The 16833-nt window shown below is 40.6% G+C and overlaps 2 protein-coding genes across 2 annotated transcripts; both read left to right on the forward strand.

The window, feature by feature from the left end:
* Nucleotides 1-7790: 7790 nt before the first annotated feature.
* LOC108372358 (uncharacterized) lies at nucleotides 7791-8519 on the forward strand. The gene has a single exon (XM_017628021.1). The coding sequence runs from the start codon at nucleotides 7791-7793 to the stop codon at nucleotides 8517-8519; it is 729 nt and encodes a 242-aa protein (XP_017483510.1).
* Nucleotides 8520-15244: 6725 nt separating this feature from the next.
* On the forward strand, nucleotides 15245-16825 carry LOC108372360 (uncharacterized; the record flags this gene model as incomplete). The annotated part of the gene is made up of 2 exons (XM_017628023.1): nucleotides 15245-15973; nucleotides 16014-16825. Coding segments are annotated over exons 1-2 (1152 nt in total), but the record flags the coding sequence as incomplete, so codon positions are not given.
* Between the last annotated feature and the right edge of the window lie 8 nt (nucleotides 16826-16833).

Genomic DNA, 16833 nt, shown 5'->3' on the forward strand with positions numbered 1-16833 from the left:
GAACAGCCAAAATTATTTTTTAATGATTTCGAAGTTTCAGTATTAGAAGAATTATAATCTAATATATAAAAATCTCGTGTCACGGTGTTAGTGGTCGAACTCCTCCGAGAAGGCTGGACCGATCTTTATGGAATTTTTTGTGTATATTTGGTAGGTATGAGAATCGGATGTAAAGTATATTTCATACCGCTAGGTGCAGGGGGCGTGGCACATCCCATACAAATCGAATATTTCATACTGCATATTTCTGGAAGTGTTCATGGTAGAGTACTCTAACTTCGTATGGAGATATATCAAAGCAATCGCATACTCATGGATAAAAATTGTGGTTATTGGAAAAGGGGGGCTTTGCACCTCCCATACAAAACGATTATTTCATACTGCATATATCTGGACGTGTTCATGGTAGAGTACTCCAATTGGCATGGATATATATCAAACAAATCGCATACTCATGGAGAAAAATTGTGGTTATTAGAAAATGGGGCGTGGCACCTCCAATAGAAACCGAATATTTCATACTGCATATTTCTGGAAGTATTCATGGTAGAGTACTCTAACTTGGTATGGAGATATATCAAACCAATCGCATACTCATGGAAGTTAGAATATGCAGTATTTATCTGGAGGCCTTTTCATGCCGTTCATATTAGGAGATTGGAGTCGGTCCAGAGGGCTTTCGTACGTTTCGCCCTGCGGCGGTTGAACTTTCTGGAACCGATCCCACCCTATAGCTCTCGTTGTTTGCTCATAAGTCTCATGTCACTAGAGTCGAGACGTTCACTGCTGTCGATGTGCGTTGTTTATGATATTATTAATGGCTTAATCGATTGCTCATACCTACTCATGAAAATTAGTTTTAATGTACCTTCACGGATCCTTCGTTGTAACGAGATGTTTTATGTGGGTTTTGCTAGAACAGTTTATGCGATGAATGCTCCTATAAGACGGACACTTTCGGAATTAAATGATTTTTCTTTTTCTTTGGGATTTGACTTTTGCTATACCAAGTTTACTTTTAAGAGCCTGCTCATAAGACACTTAACATAGCTTTACTTTACTAATTATTGTTTATTGATTATGTTAAGCCTAATATAATTTTGCTACACAGTCTGTGAACTTACTGTTTGTTGATTAATGAATAAATATGAAATATGAAATATGAAATATGAAATATGAAAAGGGGGCGAGGCACCTCCCATACAAACCGAATTTTTCATACCGCATATCTCTGGAAGTGTTCATGGTAGAGTACTCTAACTTGGCATGGAGATATATCAAACCAATCGCATACTCATGGAGAAAAATTGTGGTTATTGGAAAAGGGGGCGTGGCGCCTCCCATACAAACCGATTTTTTTTATACTGCATATCTCCGGAAGTGTTCATGGTAGAGTACTCTAACTTGGTATGGAGATATATCAAACCAGTTGCATACTCATGGAGAAAAATTGTGGTTATTGGAAAAGGGGAGCGTGGCACCTTCCATACAAACCGAATTTATCATACTGCGTATCTCTGGAAGTGTTCATGGTAGAGTACTCTAACTTGGTATGGAAATATATAAAACCAAACGCATACTCATGGAGAACAATTGTGGTTATTGGAAAAGTGTTCATGGTAGAGTACTCTAACTTGGTATGGAGATATATCAAACCAATCGCATACTCATGGAGAAAAATTGTAGTTATTGGAATAGGGGGCGTGGCACCTTCCATACAAACCGAATTTTTCATACTGTATATCTCTGGAAGTGTTGATGGTAGAGTACTCGAACATGGTATGGAGATATATAAAATCAATCGCATACTCATGGAGAAAAATTGTGGTTATTGGAAAAGGAGGCGTGGCACTTCCCATACAAAATGATTTTTTTAAATTGCATATCTCCGGAAGTGTTCATGGTAGAGTACTCTAACTTGGTATGGAGATACATCAAACCAATGTCATACTCATGGAGAAAAATTGTGGTTATTGGAAAAGGGGGCGTGGCACCTTCCATACAAACCGAATTTATCATACTGCATATCTCTGAAAGTGTTCTTGGTAGAGTACTCGAACATGGTATGGAGATATATGAAATCAATCGCACTCATGGAGAAAAATTGTGGTTATTGGAAAAGGAGGCGTGGCACTTCCCATACAAAATGAATTTTTTATACTGCATATCTCTGAAAGTGTTCATGGTAGAGTACTCGAACATGGTATGGAGGTGTGTATATGAAATCAATCACATAGTCATGAAGAAAAATTGGGGCTATTGGAAAAAAGCCCCTTGCCATCTCCCATACAAACATAATTTTTCAAACTGCATACCTCTGGCAGAGTTCACGACAGAGTACTGCAACTTGGTGATTAGGGTATACATATACAAACAAATCTAATATATAAAAATCTCGTGTCACGGTGTTAGTGGTCGAACTCCTCCTAAACGGCTTGACCGATCATTATGAAATTTTTTGTGCATATATGGTAGGTATGAGAATCGGATGTAAAGTACATTTCATTCCGTAAGGTACAGGGAGCGTGGCACCTCCCATACAAACCAAATTTTTCATACTGCAAATCTCTGGAAGTGTTCATGGTACAGTACTCGAAAATGGTATGGAGATATACGAAAACAATCGCATATTCATGGAGAAAAATTGAGGTTATTGGAAAAGGGGGTGTGGCACCTCCCATACAACCCGAATTTTCCATACTGCATATCCCGGAAAATGTTCATGGAAGAGGACTCGAACATGGTATGGAGATATATGAAAGCAATCGCATACTCACGGAGACAAATTATGGTTATCGTAAAAGGGGGTGGGGCACCTCCCATACTAATCGAATTTTTCATTTTGCTTAACTTTGGAAGTGTTCATGGTAGAGTACTCGAACCTGGTTTGGAGATATATGAAAACAATCGCATACTCATGGAGAAAAATTGTGGTTATTGGAAAAGGAGGCGTGGCACCTCCCATATAAACCGATTTTTTCATACTGCATACCTCTGGCAGTGTTCACGATAGAGTACTGGAATTTGGCGATTAGGGTGTCCCTATCCTAAAAAAATTTTTCCTATTTTTTTTTAGATCTTTTGGTATTTTTGTATGAAAAATCTAATATATAAAAATAACGTGTCACGGTGTTTGTGGTCGAACTCCTCCGAAACGGCTTAACCGATTTGAATGAAATTTTTTGTGTATATTTCGAAGGTATGACAATAGGGTGTAAAGTATGTTTCATACCGCTAAGTGAAGGGGGCGTGGCACCTCCCAAACAAACCAAATTTTTCACACTTTATATCTCTGCAAGTGTTCATTATAGAGTACTGGAACTTGGTATGTACAAGACATATAAAATCAATCGCATGGTCATGAAGAAAAATTTCGCTTATTGGAAAAAGGGGCGTGGCACCTCCCATGCAAACTGAATATTTCACACTGCATATCTCTGGAAGTGTTCATGGTAGAGTACTTGAACATGGTATGGAAATATAAGAAATCACTCCCATACTCTTAGAAAAAATTGCGGCTATTTTATAAGGGGGTTGTGGCGCCTTTCAAACGGTACTGAAGCTATTACGTATCTTTGTATGCATATACAATTTTGCTAGGTTATTTAAGATGGTAATGGAAATATGCCTTCCGACAACCACCAAATTAGAACCAATATTAGAAGATAAACGCGTCACTGAAAATCATGGACGTGAACTGTTGGTAAAAATGTTGTACCAAAATGTTTCAAAACAAAAAATTAATTTTGGGCGGGACGAAGTTCGCCGGGTCTGCTAGTTATATATAAAATGATAGACTAATATGTATTTTTTATGTATGTATATGTATGTTTTAATTTTCGTCCGCCATATTGGATCCGCCATTTTGAATTTTTGATAAGTGGCTTCAGATTCGTAATCAGCGACTCAAAAGTCCCCTAGGTAAGAAGTGGTGTAAAGATCCATCAACGAGTATTTGTTTAAATAGTTTCGTCCAGCTAGATTTGCGATCCGAACCACTGTGTGCCGGTTACCCACTTGAGTCTTGGCTTATGACTCCACTACCACATGAACAAGAAGGCACAGCGAGGTACAGGTACAATGAGGCACTCTGTAAGGCTCGTAACGCTATAGAGCATATTTTCTTTCCTTACAATAATTTTGTCGAGGATAATATGTACTTTGTATGGAAGAAAATGCATGACACTGTCAACAAAAAATATTTCCATAAATCAACGGTGTTTTTCAGCCACTTGAAACTTCCCCTTTATTATCTTAAAATTTAATCGGCTATAAAACTGGGTACCTGAAATTTTTCTGAGAATATTATTAACTTATGCACTGTAGGTCCTTAAGATAGCACAGCCCTTGTTGACATGTTTTTTAAATATTTATTTAAAAAAAATTATGAATATTAAATAAACGAAAGTATAACTCTACATACTGAGGTTAAAAACGGACTCGGAGTTTATATGTACATTTATCCTTTTTAAAAATTTTAGTGTTTAGGTCCGCGACCTAAATATATTGCACCACCCTAATCTGTGTTTTGTCACTTGATGTAAGAGCACACAAACACATACATAAGTTACGGCTATCTTTCCAGCCGCTAACAATAAGCCACACTGTACGGTAACTTATTGGAGGGGAAACTTAACGAAAGTTACTGTGCGGTGGGCTACATCCCTTTTCGTTTGTTGGCACTTTTTCACTTCTTAGAAGACAGCAAGGAGATCACGTCAGCTATCACACCACGTTCGGTAAGCCAACTCTTGTGTGCCAAATTATTCAAACTCATCGATAATTACAAATAAAACGACCATTAATTTCATTGCACTAAAACCACTGTGTCTTTTATTTACTCTTATTTTCGTTACATTAACCTTTACGCTGGTGCGCTCCATCTTCGTGCGACGCCACCTGCATAAATATTGGTCTTCGAGCCTAAAAAGTAACCACATTATACAGTCCACACAGCATCTCATCTGAGTTTTTTCAACTGCCTCAACCGATCGCCACCAGCATCACGTTCGTCCATATAGCATCACAGCAACTGCCACAACCAACGTGCCACAAGAGCCACATCAAGCGTTTTTTCTTTGGTTTGCTACACAATCAGCGTTTTTTTTGGTTCATCGCTCAACCGGCTGTTCATCAAATCAACGTTTTGGTTTGCATCACAGCATCACGTTTGCATCACAGCACCACTAGTGTCAGCAACACATTTTTTAATAAAGCAGCCTATCGCACTACACGGCATATAACAACACATTAAGGTACGTGGTTGAATTTCATTGCACTTGTGTGTGTACAAATCGTAAAAAAAAAAAAAAAAAAACTGTGGTGATATACATATTTTGAAAAAAAAAACGCGCGTGATTGTTGTGTAAAGCAAAAAAGGGGAGAAAACACTCAGTGCTTATTATTTTTTTTAAATAAAAATTAGAACACTTTTCACGTTTTAGTGGGGTACCGGCTAACATTAACGAATTTCGCGAACGTCCATTTTGATTCGTGATACGGTGTTGTTTGTGTAAAAATACCAGTCGCATTTACCGAAGCACAAGATTGATAAAATTTATTCCTTTCTTGCAAAGCACAGAATTTAGTTTTTTCTCATTTTACTGGCTTTCACTTTTATTTCCATTTTATTAATCGCGTAACTTCAAGTAGATTTTGCGAAACTCCTTTGGTTTCTTTTCACATTGCACTTGTCTATTATTAGTGGCGCGCTTGTACATATTGCTGATCACTTCACTGGGTTGTTTCCCCCATTTATTTGTTGGTTGCATAAAATCACAGCCGCGCTTGAACAAACACAATTTCTTCATAAGAAATTTTTAAAATAAACTGCATATTTTGAATATCAATTATTTACACACGTATATCACATATTTGATAAGTTGGGTGGCGAGTGACTTGCACATTTTTGCATATACGCACATACACATACGNGCTTATAAGAATTAGACTTATTTCGTGCTAAGCGTTTTTAGTGGCAATCTTTTGCTACGAAGCGGCGATTCACACAAAGAAATCTTTTGTCTTGCGTCCACTTCAGTTGCCTTTGGTCAAAAATGGACACCTTTATTCGTCAGGCAGATTCAGTAACAGAATTCGAATCTGACTACAACTCTATGCAGCCATCAGAGCACACAAAGCACTCCTTAACTTTCCAAAAGGATGAATTAAAGGCTCTGTGGGAAAAGGTAAAAGGGTCTTATGATGAACTTTGCGCATCAAAAGAGCTCGAAACCAAAGACCTGGCAGCAATTAAAAAGAAGTATAAAAGCACCTACTTCAGTTTTTTGCGGTGCCAAGCAGCAATGGCTGATCTTTCAGAGCAACTCGCAAAGACTGAAAAGGAAAGCGAATACAAGTCAGGTCGCGAGCTTAATATTCATCTTCCTCCTTGCGACACAGACATTTTTAAAAGAGATTATCTTTCGTGGCCATCGTTTAGGGATATGTTTACGGTCATATACATTCTAAATAAGCGCCTTACCCCAGTTGAGAAGCTGTATCACCTCCGGCAAAAAACTCAGGGGGAGGCCAAGGAAATAGTGCAGAGATCCCCATTAACCAACGATGGCTTTGGTGCGGCCTGGAAAAATCTTTGTGACAGGTACGAAAATAAACGTATCCTGGTCAATGGCCAATTAAAGGTATTATTTAATTTAAACGCAGTTGAGAGTGAATGCGGTAGCTCCATCAAGAAACTGCAACGCGACATAAATAATTGCATCTCGTCGCTTCAGTGTCATCAGATTGATGTTTCAAATTGGGATGCAATATTCACATATTTGTGTTCGACAAAACTGCCAGAAACGACACTGGCACTATGGGAGCAAACCATAGAAAATAAAACTGAGATTTCCAAATGGGTAGATATGGATAAATTCCTATCCAATCGGTTTCAAACACTGGAAACCGTGACAGGTCTTAGGGGAGATATAGTTTCGAAACCTAAACCACCAAGCTCTCGGAATTCTGCAGAGACGCCTGCAAAAAAGCTTGGCGCCTTTCAAGCCAGTGTGGCAAAGGCAACATGTAAAATGTGCAACAGCAATGTACACAAGCTATCAAAGTGCGACAGATTTTTGCGTCTAAAGCTGACGGAGCGAGTAGATTACGTGAAGAGCATTCGCAGTTGCTTGAATTGTCTATCTGCTGGGCACACAGTCTCAAGATGTACCAGCTCATTTAACTGCAGCACTTGTCATTCAAGACATCACAAGTTGCTCCATATGCCAATTCAGCCAAAAGCAACAACTGATCCATCGGGTAACGTGGAATCTACTCCAAACCAGGCTCAATCAAGACGAGAATCTGAAAAAGGAAACATCCAATCGGTTACAAATATAAATTCTTGTTACGCAAATACAAGTAAAGGAGTTCTATTGGGAACAGCACGGGTTAACATACACTATAATTGTATAAATTTTTCGGCCAGAGCGCTTATAGATTCTGGTTCTGAGTGCTCGTTCATTACTGAGAGACTCAAACGGAGAATCAACCTGCCATCAAAACGCTTACATGCCCAAGTTTCGGGCATCAATAACTCTGTATCTGCGCAGGTAAAAGAAGCGTGTGCTATTCAACTTCGGTCACCCACAGACCCGTTAATTAATATAGAAGCAATTGTGCTGGTTTTACCACAATTAACCGGGGATCTTCCGACTTGCCAGATAAGCGCAATGACTCGACAATCGTTCCCAGACTTGGTCTTGGCGGACAAAAGATTCTTCGTCAATTAGCCAGTTGACCTGGTCTTAGGAGGAGTTATTTACCCGCAAATAATTTTAAGTGGAATGAGGAAGAACGTATTAAATACGCTTCTCGCGCAAGAGACCGTGTTCGGTTGGATACTGACTGGACGCGCGGATTCTGTCAGTCCAACCAACAATATCGTATCGTGTTTTAACGAAGTCACGTTGGACAAGCAGCTAGCTGCATTTTGGGAGCTGGAGGATGTCCCAAAGAAAAAAGGCATCAACGAAGATGATAAATACTGCGAAGAGCTCTTCAAAGCAACTACAACACGAAATACCGATGGAAAATACATTGTGTCTCTACCTTTTAAACGGGATTTTCCGAAAAATGTGTGCTTAGGACCTTCGCTGAAAAGTGCATGCTCTCAGTTCTACCGGAACGAGACGCGACTAGCGAAAAAGCCTGTCCTTCAAACAGAGTACAACCGGGTTGTATCTGAATACGAGACACTAGCACATATGTCAAAAATTAATAAAAACATTTCACCAGATTCAACGGACTGCTATTTTTTACCGCACCACGCCATTTTAAAGGAAGAAAGCACCACTACAAAGGTCGGGGTTGTATTCAACGCATCATGCCCAACCGCTAATGGCATGAGTTTGAATGATGTCCTCCTTCCAGGTCCTGTACTTCAGGCCGATTTAACGATCCTCATACTCCGTTGGAGACTGTTCCAATACGTCTTCAACAGCGATATAGAGAAAATGTATCGGCAAATATTTGTAAATGAGAATCAAACGCACCTGCCCAAGAGAACCAATTAGCTTATACGAATTAAAAACGGTGACTTTTGGCATCAACTGTGCTCCTTATCTCGCGATAAGGACATTGCATGAACTAGCTGATGGGGTTGAGAGCTCGTTTCCAATCGCATCCGAAATTTTGCGAAAGTATATGTACGTGGACGATGTACTTGCTGGAGGACACAGCATCGAAGCAGCGATTAAAGCTCGAGAAGAAATACTACAGGTACTGGATTCAGCAGGGTTCCCGTTGAGAAAGTGGACTTCGAACTCCAGTAAAATACTTGAAAGTATACCGAAATCTCATTTACTCACCGACGATTTTCTAGAGTTTCAAGAGTCTAGTACGGTAAAAGCACTTGGCATCAGATGGAATGCCAAATCTGACTACTTCTATTTCACAGCAAAACCAATAGAAAATCGTGACGTCGTCACTAAAAGAGCGATACTTTCAGCTATCGCCAAACTGTTTGACCCGCTCGGTTGGCTCGCTCCAGTGGTAATTGTCGCCAAGATCATTATGCAAAATATTTGGTTGGAGGGAACTGGTTGGGACGATACCGTGTCTCCGACCACATTAGACCGTTGGCAGGCATTTATGCACGACTACATGGACATTAATACCATTCGCATACCAAGATGGGTTCACTTTACGCAAACAGATGACGCCGAAATACATGGATTCAGCGACGCTTCGGAGAAAGCATACGCGGCGACTGTTTTCTTGAGAGTTAAGACTGCGGAAAAAGTTGTGGTCAGCCTTCTAATGGCAAAAACAAAGGTAGCGCCCGTCAAAACAGTATCGTTACCCCGTTTAGAACTTTGCGGCGCAGTTTTGCTTTCGGAAACCGTAGAAGCGGTCGTCGAAAATCTGAGTCTTGGACATTTGAAAATAAATCTCTGGACAGATTCGACAATAGTTCTCGCATGGATCCGGAAATCACCGTGTTCGTGGTCAATTTTCGTCGCTCACCGAATAACAAAAATTGTAGACAAGGTGGGAACCGAAAACTGGCGTCATGTGGATTCGGCATCAAACCCAGCAGATCTGGCGAGTAGAGGACTTTCGGCGAGTGATCTAGTCAACAACTCCTTGTGGTGGCAGGGTCCTTCTTGGTTACAAGAAGACTATTCGAGATGGCCAGCACAAGAATCGGACTTTGACACAACCATTGAAGAAAAAAGGGTGCATGTTCATGCAACAACAAAAGTAAAAGACTTTCACGACATTCTCGATCGATTTTCTGATTTATCACGGGCTTTGAGAGTTATATCGTATATTATGAGATTCTATCAAAGAATCAATCCCAAAACGAAATATTCCTTTAAAGCGGAGTCTCGTTCAATTTCGGCCAACGAAATTAAAACAACGACCCAACGCTTAATAACAATTTGTCAAAAACAATATTACAGCGAAGAATATACAAGGTTAAAATCTGGAAAATCCATCGACGGAAAAAGTGAAATCCTGCCTCTTAACCCGTTCATCGACAAAGATGAGATTCTGAGGGCTGGTGGTCGTCTGAGCGCATCTAGCGATCTGTCCTACAATGAACGTCATCCTATCATTCTTCCGTATGGTTGTAGGATGTCCCGTCTCTTGGTCCAGTTTATCCATAAAATTTCCGTGCACGGAGAAAACCAGCTGATGCTGCGACTTATCCGATCGCAGTATTGGATTCCCAGAGTGAAAAACTTGATACGGTCCGTCATACATAACTGCAAGGTCTGCACGATCCACAAGAAACGGTCGCAAACTCAACTTATGGGAATCCTTCCCAAAGAACGCACAACCTTTTCCCGTGCATTCACAAACACGGGGGTGGATTTCGCGGGCCCGTTCGACATCAAGTCCTACCGGGGCAGAGGATGTCGCATGTCAAAAGGCTACGTCTGTCTCTTCGTCTGTTTCTCGACGAAAGCCATTCACCTTGAAGCTACCAGCGACCTTAGCACCGCGTCCTTTCTAGCCGCTTTCGCAAGATTCGTTGCTAGACGAGGATGTCCAAAAAACGTTTACTCCGACAATGGTACTAACTTTGTCGGAGCCTCACGATCTTTACGATCGGAATTCAAAGCATTTTTAGCTGAGGCACGCAATAGCACCCTCACTAAGTACAGCCATCAAGCCTTAGAGTGGCATTTCATACCCGCTGCGGCCCCTCACATGGGCGGTTTGTGGGAAGCTGGGGTGAAAAGTTTCAAAACCCACTTTAAAAAGGTCGCGTCCGACCACAAATATACTTTTGAAGAGTTCACCACACTCTTATGCCGTATTGAGTCTTGTCTCAACTCACGACCACTAAGCCCCTCTTCAAACGAACCGTCTGACCTGGAGCCGCTTACCCCCGGTCATTTTCTGGTCGGCGGGCATCTTCTTGCCCCACCCGAAATCGATGTAAATGAAAGTCCAGCCTCAATCGTAAATCGATGGCAGAAACTGAAGGCCCTACACCAGACATTCTGTAGGAGATGGAAAATGGAATACCTCACCGAGATGCAGAAACGCATCAAGTGGAAACATCCACAAACCAACTTAAAGCTAGGAGACCTTGTCGTCGTTAAAGAGGAAAACCTGCCACCAAACGAATGAAGATTGGGGAGAATAGTCAAGCTACACCCAGGTTCCGACAACCGAGTAAGAGTAGTCGACATCGAAACAGCTAAGGGAGAAATCAGAAGGCCAATCGCAAAATTGGTCCTACTTCAGCCCTACAATGAGAACAGCACAACCTCGCAGTAAACTTCTTACCTACTCTTCATTCCACTTCACAAAAAAAAAAAAACCATCTATTCCACTTCTCTTCACCCTGCATCATCCCAAATCTCAAATCGCAAATAATGTAGCTACAGAGTTTCTCAATACAAATAATTTTGAAAGCGCATGGTTAAACATGCGTACCTACAGGAAGTTCTTTCGTTATAGCATAAGCATCATTACAAACGGCGATTATATCAGGGAGATATATTAAAAAAAAAAAGGTGATGGTTCTTACCCAAGAGCCCTGGGTCGATCTGGTAACACGGAACCGACCATCTCAGATCCTTTAAGAGGTGATCAAAGTCATACGTTCAAAATGTATAGAAATGGCGAAATTGGTTCTAATTTTCTAAGTTAGAGCTGTGAATTTTTAAATTATTACCTTTTTGATACCCACGCAAGAACCGCATTAACAAAAAAAACCGATTTAATTCGAGATATATATTTCTTTCAAGTATTTATATCTCTGTCCTTATAGCGCACTCGATGAGGCCGTATTTAAAAGTAAACAACATCTGCTATTTTTATACGACATTTCTCTAATAATTAATTATTAGAGAAATTTTTATTGGAGTATTTAATGAACTTCGTGTTAGACCTCTGCATGAGTTGATTTAAACTTCCAGCCAAACAAAGTACAGTAGATTGGAATTTTCTATTTTATATACAAACACTCAGCGTTTTGAATTTTTTAATTTATGAATATTCATCTTGTTTTAAATTTCCTGCCTTGAATGTGAATGAATGAATGACAACCATTCAAACTCATTTTGGTTATAGTTTTTGCTACAAACAAGTGTTTTCGTATTTTAATAGGAACGCAGCATTACATACATACATACATATGTACGTTTGTACAAATGTAAATAAAAAAAAAAAATATTTTTGGATATTCATAAACAAAATTTGTCATTTATTTTAATTCAATTTATCTTCACATTGTTTGAATATTGTTATGACGACACCCATATCAGAACAGTAGTCAGTCAAACTTAAAAAAAAATTGAAGGTAAACTCATTCATTGGTTTTTTATATGAACAATTCATATGCCGTTTTGAATGAATTCATGCAGCCCTCTACTTCGTATGCATGAAAAATTATATTGGAGGGATTCAAATTAATAAAAATCAATATTTTTGCTCGACGTTCGAATTTATTCTGTTTTCTATAAGTTCAAATATTTTCATTCAACCGACGTTAAGATAATTGTTCTTATTTTCTAATTTGCTTCTTAATTGCTTAATTTTGTTTCTACAATTCCTATCAAACGAAGGCAAAAACCAGAAATGAAGTTTCATGTACTATGTGGTAGTTCTAAATCTACACTGCAGTCTCTTATGATCTTGTGAACTAAACGAACATAAAGAACTTTTCTTTCCGACCGCTCAACACCTGAAACATAACGAAATTTGGTTTTCCTTTTTAATGTGTCTTATTGGAGCTTATTATCCACTGGCGCATATTAGGAAAAATAGTGTTGTGTCAAAAAACCTCTCTACTCTTCAAATCCCACCCGTTTTTAATTATTCTCTATATTGTTGGTAAACATATGCTCACTCGCTTAAGATTGTCATTGTGACACAATGTTGTTTTGATTTTTGTGAAGTTTCTTACAAAACTTACGATCGCTATAAATTTTGACCCATTTTTAGGTTTGTTCCACAAGCTACTTGTAGAAAACTCGAGCAAAGTTCAAACCGTCAGCGTATATCAAAGAAACTCAAAAAAGGTACTGGTGGAACGCGTATGTGTAACACGAAGTGACTTCGAGTGGCTTGTCGAACAAACCTGTGGTTGGGATTTACAGATTTGATGTCTTCAAACTAAAAACAAAGCACCAAAGCAAACGCACCAAGCACTAAACTCAAAAATTTTCGCGTTTTGGATAAAGAAAAGCACTAAATTTAGTGCGAAAAGCACCAATTTGGCAGCGGTGATAAAGTATAACACTAATAATTTAATAATTACTACAAACTTACCACGTGCCAAATCCATTAAAGCCGGTCAGGTCAAAAGTTGAACAGCTATACGAGCGCGTCGCCCCACGCTATACTCCGGCGAGCCGACGCCGACGGGGACGGGAACGCCCACACAGTGTGTTGTGTAAAAGGGAAAATGTTAAGCAAAACACAAAAGCTCATACTTGGCATCATAATATCGTTACTGGTCGATGTAATTTGGATATCATCCAGTGAACTAACAAAGTTTCTTTATGAAAATGAGAAGTTCGATAAGCCATTCTTTTGCACTTACTCTAAGACTTTAACTTCGGACAGCACCGAAGGTCGTATGCAGACAGGCGGTACAAAAACGCGTGTTACAATTAGATTTGCTGGGCTGGCGTTATCTGAAGTCATGCCGAGTAATGGTATATTGCTTTTGGGTATAGTTTTTAAACAACTCCAAAACAGTTAAGGGATTTAACTCCTCCACTTGATTGTATGTTGTTAACATTTGCTGCAGCTCGCGATTATTTTCCGTTGCCTGCAATAACTCATTTAGCGCATCAGTCATGATATCGTCTGGCTTTTTACCCGTGCAGGAATCATGTAAGATCCTTAGTAAGCCTGGACCTTTCTTTCCGCCACCATTTGGCGCTTCGCAATCGGGACATTTTGCTTGTTTCTTGGTCTTAGTTAAAATTTGTCCATGCAAGGCCTTTTTTGCTAAATATGACCAGTTCGGATTCAGTAGCTGTTTTCCGTATGCGGGCTTATCCGGCTCCCAAGGCATTACATGCGAGAAACTTTTACAAATCATTTGCAAAATTGAAATTATTGCTCGGAAATGACCAATGTGGAATACCGGCAACGCGAGATCTAAATAACCGAAATGCCCAATACATTCATTCAGACCACATGTGTCGCAGGTAGCGTCTTTGGTGCTCACGCCCATGCGTTTATCCAGCACGCCATAAGGAACTGATTGACGTTGACCCTGATAGAGGTTTTTTTTGTTGAAACGATACGTAAATGTGATTCCGTTGGATTTCCTCAGGACTGCTGATGCAAAACTGCACATGGGAAATTTGCTTGATAACGTCAGCTTCGCGGAACTGTTCTTTCAGCATTTTTATGCAGCCACAGCCACGCTTAATTGTCGAATCTGAAAATGAAATGAATGAATTGAATAACACTAATAATTTAATAATCACAACAAACTTACCACGTGCCAAATCCAGAATGAAATTTTCAGTCATTCAGGAAGTTATTGCTGTGTCAAAACTTTGACATACGGTATTAGCTCAACGTTTGACATACGTGATTGGGCGAATTGCGAGCCTTCATAAAAGTAGGGCAAGCAGCACCATCTGGTTGTCAGGTACACAACTTGATAATAAACTGCGAAAAAATAATTTATTTTGTGGTGCATGCTATACAGTGTTGCCAGGTGATTGTATTGAGAAAGCGTCAGTTTGGTTATCAAAAAACGCCTTTTGCATGTAAAAATCGTCAACATGTAATAAAAATTTTAATAAACTGAACCAGGAAGCCTTTGGATTTTTATTCATTTATGCTAGCTTCTGATGCTGTATGTAAGAATAAAAAGTTTTACGTTTTTTTTACGAATTTAAAAATTCGCATTTCTTTTAACAAAAATATTTTAATTGGAATATGGTTAATCGTCATATTTTTGTTCTCAAACTGCAACTTAACTATGTGCATTAAAAACTGTTCATACTCACTTAGTTTCTACCTGGCAACACTGATGTACTATTTAGCCCGGTCTCGAACCCATAGTGAGGAAATTTTCTTTCGCCGTGCCAGGCCAAGTGGTGAAACTCACCACAAAACCACAAATTACACCTTTTACGAGATTACAAATTTCACGGTGTGTTCGGGGAAATAGTGATCGAAAAGTTTGTACTACATAAAGGTCTATTCGATGCAAAAGCAAATGGCAACAAATGTAATGGAATAAAATCTTATAACGATGGTCACCTTCCACAGATCTGTTTTATACCCAAACTCAAAACTTTAGGCTCAAAGTCATAGAAAATAAAGAAGGCTTTAACCGCTTTTTAAATTTAAGCTTTTTTATAAAAACGCCACTTTGTAGAGCTTTGTAAGTCTATTTATTTTTTAAGAGTAAGACCATTAGTCTATACTTAATACCGCACAAGTACGCGGAGACTGAAAGTCTGAATTGGCCCAGTTTTGTACTTCACCAAGTCAAAACAAATTAAATAAATAAACAAATAGTATATATATATATATATATATATATGTACATAAGTATATCACACGTATATATAAAATGTGCTTTCACGAGATATACAGGCATACATATATTCGCCACTTGCCACCCAACCCAAAACTAATAGTACGTAACTTTTTACACCTACGGACATAACTACGAGACTCATTTACAGAATGACTCGTTTCTCGGCCAATCGCGCACATGCGGAAGTACGCGCTGATCAATTCACGGTTCTATGCCGGTTATGCGGCGGAGCGCATGGCATTCGACTATGCCCCTTTTACCGCGGCAAAGCGGTCGAAGCAAGGCTGCGTGCAGTCCTGCTGCATAAATATTGCCCAAACTGCCTCTCGCCGTTCCACCGCCTCGACATGTGCAGCAGCACGGATCGATGCCACCGATGTCGCGAAAAGCATCACACCTCGCTCCATCTCGATGACTGCGAAGACCAAAGGCACCCAGCGAACGCGATCAACGACGGCGAGAGCTCGGACGGGGCACTCTCTATCGACGTTACGGAGCAGACGAAGTCGTGGGCGCAGNACTATCGAAGTTACGGAGCAGACGAAGTCGTGGGCGCAGCAGGTCGAAGAGGAGGAGTTAGAGGGGTCAGAGAGGACAGACTCTTCCCCACATGAGCGACAAAAGCGCAACTCTGGAACTGGCACACCGAGACCGTTAGACAAGTTACAACCACGCGCGGGCGACGCGGAAACTCGTTCTTTCCGCTCGCCAACGCGTGCACAACACAACTGGCGCGACGCGGAAACTCGTCCTTTCCGCTCGCAAACGCGTCAGCAACACAACTGGCGCGACGCGAAAACCAGTCCTTTCCGCCCGGCATCACGATCGCAACGCAAGCCAAAACGACACGACGGCGCGGAAACTCGTACTTTCCGCTCGTCTAAGCGATCGTCTAGGCTACGCAAAGCAGCACCATACCACAAAACGCGCACAAACGACAGCAACATCAATAGTCGTGCCTTACAACGCGCTCCACCGACCGGCTTCCGAACGGGCCGCCTAGTGCAAAGCGCCATATCAACGCCGATCATTCGTGCGCTTATCCCCATCGCGCCGACCGCAATAGTGCGGATTGAAGCAAGGGGCCGCCTTCATTTGGTTCGCGCAATGATTGACCCTTGCGCACCAAACTCATTGGTTGATTCGGAACTGGTGAGAGATCTCCAACTGGAACGCAACGGATCCGGACGTCTGCAGCGTTGCACGGTCACCATGCGAGGAAGATACAGCAGCTCCGACCGCATTACGACCCAAGCAGTCGTGCTGGACCACCATATACGTCTGAGTCCACCGTCGAACCTGGACCCTAAGGTTGCGGCCCCGTTCCAGTTCATGCGCTTGGCGGATCC

The sequence above is a fragment of the Rhagoletis zephyria genome, unplaced genomic scaffold (genome assembly GCF_001687245.7).
Source record: "Rhagoletis zephyria isolate East Lansing unplaced genomic scaffold, Rhagoletis_zephyria_1.1 Rzeph_scaffold_05685, whole genome shotgun sequence".
Lineage (NCBI taxonomy): Eukaryota > Metazoa > Arthropoda > Insecta > Diptera > Tephritidae > Rhagoletis > Rhagoletis zephyria.